General features: G+C 36.3%; 1 protein-coding gene across 3 annotated transcripts in view; it reads right to left on the bottom strand.

Annotated features, from left to right (window-relative positions):
• Window positions 1-7,500, bottom strand: part of LOC144960450 (FMRFamide receptor-like) — a 19,835-nt gene that overhangs the window by 6,657 nt on the left and 5,678 nt on the right. For all 3 annotated transcript variants that reach the window (XM_078893541.1, XM_078893542.1, XM_078893543.1), the window contains exons 2-3: window positions 3,437-3,773; window positions 560-772 (exon numbers count right to left, since the gene is read on the bottom strand). In XM_078893541.1, coding sequence (XP_078749667.1) covers window positions 560-772; window positions 3,437-3,745 — 522 coding nt within the window. In that variant the 5' untranslated portion in view covers window positions 3,746-3,773. The remainder of the gene's footprint in view (window positions 1-559; window positions 773-3,436; window positions 3,774-7,500) is intronic.

Below are 7,500 nucleotides of genomic sequence, written 5' to 3'. Positions count from 1 at the left end.
TGGTGGTACTTGTGGTGCTGGTGGTGATTATCGTGGTGCTGGTGGTGGTGGTGCTGGTGGTGGTGGTGGTGTAGGTGCTGGTGGTGCTGCTGCTGGCAGGGATGGTGGTGGTGATGTGGTGGTGCTGGTGGTGGTGGTAGTGCTGGTGGTGGTTGTGGTGTTGGTGCTGTTGGTGGTGGTGCTGGTGGCAGTGATGGTGGTGGTGATGTGGTGGTGCTGGTGGTGGTGGTAGTGGTGATGGTGGTCATGAGTACCTGTAGTCTTTGTGAGATTGATGGTAGGAATGACATAATATTAACCATAACAATAAAAATAACACAACGATATTAACTCACTCAATCCTAGAAATGTTTGCTACTTTTAAATATTAGGAAAATGTATTTAAAATGAGCGTGTACATGGATAGTTTTATTCAACTACTTTTAACATGCAAAAACTAAAAACATTAGCTTGGATACTACGCCTATAATTTGTCTCAGTAAAATGTAATAAATAGGCACGGGGTAAAAGTCGGTGTTTGGGTTGAGTGAGTTAACACTTAAGTATTCAATCGTTCTACCTTAGCTTTCAGCACCCAGCACACCATAACACATAAGTCGATTGTAACCCCAACTGTGCACCACACGTGCAATATAACAGCCAAAGAATATCCTGGGAACCCTACATAGCTGAAATAATAGGCGTAAGGCACTCCAAAGACGACTGGGAGTTCCCAAGCTTGAAGACAGTCGTTGAGGAAGTAGAACAGCAACACGAAGAAGTCTGCAACCGCCTTGAAAAGGGAGATAATGAAATTGGGTTAGATTCAGGAAAAATATTTGTTTTGGTAGTGTCCTTTTACATCATTCTTATAAAAATGAACATGAGTAGCAAGCCATCAATAAATGTATATATATATATATATATATATATATATATATATATATATATATATATATATATATTATTATAATATTTACCACGATGTTGGAGTCAGTCTACATCGATGTTTCAGGCCTTCCGGTCATCGTCAAGACTGTGTGTTGCATGAGTTTGGTTTGTTGTTTGTTGTTGTTGCTTGTTGAAGTGGTTCAGTAGGTTTGTAGTTGATTAGTAGATGTTTTTGTCTATGTGGACACGTATTTTACATCTCATTTTTCGTGTTGAGTGTGGCTTCATAAGGGTGTTTGATTATAGTATATTTTTCTTCCAGGCATAAGCTACATTGTTTTGATGTTGGTGTGTATCCTGTTGCTTTAGATAAAATTTTCTATGAAATGTTGTGGTCTGTCTTATTGTCTTTTAATTTCCAAATATATTTGCTGATTTTTGTAGATGTTTTTTTTTGTTGGAGTTCCTAAAGGTTGAGGTGTGGAGGTTGTATCTTGGTTTGAAATTATTTTCCGTTAGTCCTACATATTTTCCTCGCTTGTTTGTTTTAGTTTCGGTGACTGTGGCTTGGTAAATTAGACTGTATGTGTGTATTTTGGAAAAGAGCTTGTCTTGTGGAGTGTGAGGTCTGGCGGTCTCTCTGGTTCTTAATAATGATAAAGTGTTCTTCTATAGCCCTAAATGCCGAAGCCTCAAAGCGCTTTACAATATACTTATCAAACCATAAACACACGCATACCAGCCAAATAGACACACACAACAGTCGTACACACTAACTATGCAAGTTTTACAAAATGAAATTGACATTCAACAAACTGGAATCAAAAAATAAAACAAATAATTTACTCACCAAGAAGAAAATTTAAAAACCTACGATAAAAATTTCTGGAAAATATGAGTTTTCATATTTTTCTTTAAATTTTCTATGCTGCCCGTGACCTTACTGACAAAGGAAGCGAGTTTCAAATTGTAGGTCCTGCTTTATAGAAATATCTATTGCCGAAATTAACAGCCGTATTTTCTGCATTTTTAGTAGCTGGATCTCCGATGACCTAAGATGGCGAATTGTGTGAGTAGAGGACCACAAGTTTTTGAATATAGCTAGGAGATCGAGTGTTTAGTGGCTTGAAAGAAAAAAGGGCAATATTGTATTCAATTCTGGCTCAAACGGGCAGCCAATGTAGTGTTCTGAGCATAGGTTTTACACGTAATGCTGTGTGCAGAGCTGATGTAGCGATGTCAGGCTGGAATTCCTCATCATATTCCAGACTAGGAAGGGATAAAAATCTTGTTTGATAAGATAGATATAGATGGCATCAGATTACACCGTGTTAAACTTTTTTGACCTGTCTGAGGGAATTGTGTGCCCTCAGACAATGTTACATGCAATAAATATTGTACATAAGTATAATAGTAATGACGTCCTAATTTAATTATAAGGATAATGTTTGCTTCTACGCTTGAATACAGTCAGGCGTAGCACACAGGTCCAAATGACATACGACTAAACAAGCCTACTGGCAATATAATATAAATAATCTACTTCCTGAACGTTTTAAGCATAGGCTCATAAATATTCTAAGTAAAATAAATAATACTAGGGCCCGTATAGGAAGATCTTTATGCCATGAGTTGATAGTTACGCCGGCCTCAAAAATTTACAAGAGTTCACTGGTCTAGATAAACAACGATATTGTAATGAATGATCAAACTACATATCCAAGTCATAATCATACAAAGCATATCAAAGTCCTAATAATACAATTATAGGGTATATGAAGAGTAGGAAGATAATGTTGTTGTGATACATAGACTGTAAAGTAGGGAGAGTTTATTCAAAAATTAAAGCAATGTTTTCACTCACCCTTTTTAGAATAATACACAGCTTAATAGAAAAATGCAGATTGCATTTCCTAGGAAAACTAATGTCGCAAGAGAGAAAAACTGTTCAATATTCGGGTTTTATAAGGTTCAAGCGAGGCTCTCCTCTCTTAACGTGCGACTTTGTTTCGAAGCTAGAGTGTGGGGCTGGGTGGGTGTGTTTGTCCAGGTGTTACACTTTTTTTTAAATTGCCATTGTCTATATATGCCGGATAGCTAGGCGATCATCGTAACGAGTGTGTCACTGGTCTAGTATGTTTTTTTCTCGCAGCTAGGTGTGAAATGCCATACTCGACACGGGGATAATTCGTTGTCCAGTAATTTAAACAAATGTCTGCATTCGTCGTAAGGTGTGGAGATAACTGTTGAATTTCTATCGTTATATTCAGTATCTTTTGGTTTCGAAGTTCGTACGCTATCGTTGAGCCAGGATTCCGTTTAAGTGAAATGTATATGCTCTATTTAAAAGGATGGTTACAGTTTCTTAAACAACTAAAAAGAAAAGAAAAGAGACATTGTAGCGTAAAAGTAAAATGGTTCAATTATGAGATATACAAGTCGTTACAATGTAATAAATCCTTGGCTTTCAATAAACATGAGACCAAGATTTAGACTTTGAGAGAAGGACACACAGAGGAGAGAAAGAAATAGAGAGACGGAGAGAGAGGTGGGGAAGGAAATATACCTGAGCCGTTAGATAACGTCCGGTGGACGTGGCCAGTCCAGGTCGCGTCCATACAATCACAGCCAAAGCGTTTCCAACCAATCCCGGAAGACACAGAATAGGAACAGCAATTCCACTCATGATGAAATTGTACTGGTCATTAGAGTTGTCGTTCATGGTTGACGTAATTTCCAACTTTTTAACCACCTTATCGCTGACAACTGCGACGTAGCCGGCAGTTGATATGACGTAGTTGGCAGTTGCTGTTACGTAGTCGGTAGTTGATGTAATTTCATCGATTGTCGATGATTGAGTTGATTGCTGCATCATTGCTGTAGCTTATGGCGATTTCTTTTATCTGAGATATAAAAAATAACCTTGAAGTGATTCCCCAAAATAATCGATAAAGTTTTTCGTCTGAAAATTAGAGAAAGACTATGATATCTTAACCTTCCCCTTACAAACTAGAGGAAAATCGCCACATTCGTTACGATGCAACCAACAATGTTCATGTTCAGAATTCTTCTGTACATCACAAAATTTAAAGAAATCAGCTTGCTATCGTTATGAAATTTAAAATTTACAGCTTCTGTTATGATCAGTTTTTGTTTTGCTATATTATTGATAATACTTACTTTGAATTATTTATATCCATGTATGAGTAATATTGCCAATTGCCTACAAATAATCGTTTGAAATGAAAATTGTTATACGCCTTTTCACATAAAAGCATTCTTTCAATCCGTGACAATACCTACAAATAGGTACTCAATTACTCTAGTGAGGAGTGTGGTATTGTGCCTGAAATAGCTTATCCAACATTTCAACGACCAGGGCAGTTTACGATCAACTATCAGTCCTATACAAATACCAACATACAAACATCAAACCACAACTGGCAACACGCAGACATAGCACCTGTAAATTTGAGAAAAAAAATGAGCTTTATATAGGGCAATATCCACTAAATGTGCTCAAAGCGCTTTACAAGGGGTCCCTGGTCAAAAGCAACATCTAAATTGTAATATTGCCTAACAGTTGGTTTGTTTACAAATAACTTCTCCCCCGGTGATGTCCAATCAAGGGACGCTACTCTTCCGCTAATCCCAGTCCCTATTGTAAACTAACACGTTTTTGTTCTGTTTGTGAGAAATTAATGAGAAGTAGTCACCCAACTAAAGATAAAAAGCTGCCAAAAACCCGTGCCAACTCTCAATAATTGTATTATTACATATAACCATAAAGAACGAAAGGATGTTTACCGACTTGACACGGCCTGACATTGATACCCAACGCCTGCAGGGACCCCTTATAAAGCGCTTTGAGCACCTTTAGTGGATATTGCACCATATAAAAGCTCAATTATATTTTTTTTCAAGTCTAAATATATGCTGGTCGTCATTAACGATCATCCATCCTCGCGCTTTTACGTCCCGTAATCCTAAGAATCTGCCTGTACATCATGCAGCTGCTGAAATAGTTATGTCACCTTTATGTAACCTAATCATTATTAGTACTCAGAAGGGGCGAAGTGGCCGAGTGGTTAAGGCATTCCACTGCGACCCGGAAGGTTCTGGGTTCGAGCCCCGCTTCAGGCACTTCCAGTTTTTTTCCTTGAGCAAGATTATTAACCCCCCCCCCCCCCCAATTGCTCACTTGGACAACATGGGTGATTCTTGTTGAATCAGACGTCTTGTTTGATGAATTATCTATATTCTTTCGTGGAATGCCTATGCGACGATATCTTATGGTGTTGTGGCGGAAGGGCATAATAAATAAATCATCACCTTATCATTATTAGTACTCAGAAAGACAGCGTTCCTTCAATACTGGCACCCGTTTAGCTATCCCACGCATTCGTACAAAGGCGGGAACAAGGTCCTGTTTTCTCATGCTAGTCCGTCTGTATGGAACACCATTCATTCCACAGAGCATTCGAGAATCCAAACTATTTTCTGTTTTCAAGAAATCTTTGAAAACATTTCTCATTTTATGTCACGTCTTACTTTCAATATTGTTTTGTGTTGCTGTAATTAAAGCACCAAGAGCCTCATTGTTGAGGATACCGTGCGCTCTTTATTATTATTATTATTATTATTATCATTATTATTATTATTATTATTATTATTATTATTATTATTATTATTATTATTATTATTATTATTATTATTATTATTATTATTATTATTATTATTATCATTATTATTATTATTATTATTATTATTATTATTATTATTATTATTATTAGTATTATCATTATCATTATTTAGTATTATCTATTATTATTATTATTATTATTATTATTATTATTATTATTATTATTATTATTATTATTATTATTATTATTATTATTATTATTATTATTATTATTATTATTATTATTATTATTATTATTATTATTATTATTATTATTATTACACACTCCCAAGGATTTAGGAACCAAAAGAGTGGAGGGTTTGATGTCACGACTTTTCGTCCTTATTTAAGTCTTGGCCAGGCCTGGACTGTGCTATTGTTATTAGCTAAAGAGCGTTTCCTTACTCATTAATTCACAGTAAGGATCCGACCTCTAAGGTAACAACGGCAGCACTCTATATCTACCCAGTCATTCTTCGTGTGCTACATAGCCTTGTAGTATGACACTTCAGATAGGAAGGTCCTGGGTTTGAGTCCCGCTTTAAGCGACGCGTGATTGAGTCCTTGAAAAAAAGCTCTTTACTTGCATTTTCTCCTCACCGTACTCAGGTGTAAAATGAGTATCTGGCCGTTGACAAAGGTGTCTTTGTCGGATAAAAATAAATTTTAGTAACGTCTAGCAGGCGTCATGTCTCGTCCTACATATATAGATAGTATGCGCTTGGATAAGAAGCTCACAATATTGCCATCCGGAAGTTTGACGTACCAACACACATAACTATGTGTAACCTTGAACGTTTATGGTCTTGTTCATACAGTTTAGTGAGAATTACTCATAAACGCGGATGGCAAAAAGCAAAAACAAAGACCTGAGTGACGTCAGCTTCATTTTATCTATAAAGCGTTACTGTTGGCTAGGGATCCATTGTACAGCGATTTGAGCACGTTTAGTGGATATTGCCCATTACAAATTCTTGTTTGTTTTTGTTTTGTTTTGTTTTTTGTTTTTCAACTTATTCTAAACTCAGTCTACTTACTCCGGCCTCCCCTCTTTTCACTTAATTAATTGCGCACCTTTTAGAAATATGTGTTGTTCTATTTTAATTCGTGTTTCCTTACAAAGGAGCATATTAATTCCTGCCCATCAATTTTTTTTTGTTTATTCATCTTTTAACAACGCCATTACCACATCATCTCATTTATCTGTAGTGTTTCATTCATCCTGTTTGTTGATAAAGTGGAAACTTGAAACCTTCATTCTATCTGTTTCCTTAATTAAATTGAAGCTTACATTCAATTTCATATTGTTATTTATTTCTTTGAGCTTCGAGCCGCTCCATTTCCATTTCTGGCTGTTTTAATGAGCTAAATCTTTTCAGTCTTTGTTTTGACTTATTTTTGAAGCGTTCGTATGGTGGTTGTTTTGGATATTATGGAGATTATGATAAAGGGAATAAATCTGACTCATGAATGAACAACACAAAATAATCGACGTTTCCGCCTTTGGCCTTACTCAAGTAAACACAAAATACATGACAATCTAATATAAAGATATATGTATTTTGTGTTTACTTGAGAAAGGTCAAAGGCCGAAACATCGTTTATTTTGTGTTGTTCATTCATGAGCCAGATTTACTCCCTTATCATAATCCCCATTTTATTGACTTTTTTAGGGACCTCTATTTATTAGTTTGGATATGATGCTTTTATCTTTCTAACTTTGACCAGAATTCTTTGGCCCTTTCGCTCTACTAAAGAACACTACAAGCACACGATTTTCAAAATATGAGAATTTGGCATGTATGATTGTGATGAAGGAGAAGAAGACGTCCACCATATACTCCAAAACTGCCCAAAGTATGCAAGAGCAAAGAGGATTTCTGGCCTAGTATCACACTTCTGCAGACCAAACTGTATAGGTGGCCCCTGACAAAGCCGAAGTCGACAAC

This window comes from Berghia stephanieae, chromosome 15 (genome assembly GCF_034508935.2).
Source record: "Berghia stephanieae isolate SIO BIC M18660-M18661 chromosome 15, UCSD_Bste_1.3, whole genome shotgun sequence".
NCBI lineage: Eukaryota > Metazoa > Mollusca > Gastropoda > Nudibranchia > Aeolidiidae > Berghia > Berghia stephanieae.
This window is presented reverse-complemented; position numbering and strand designations above follow the sequence as displayed.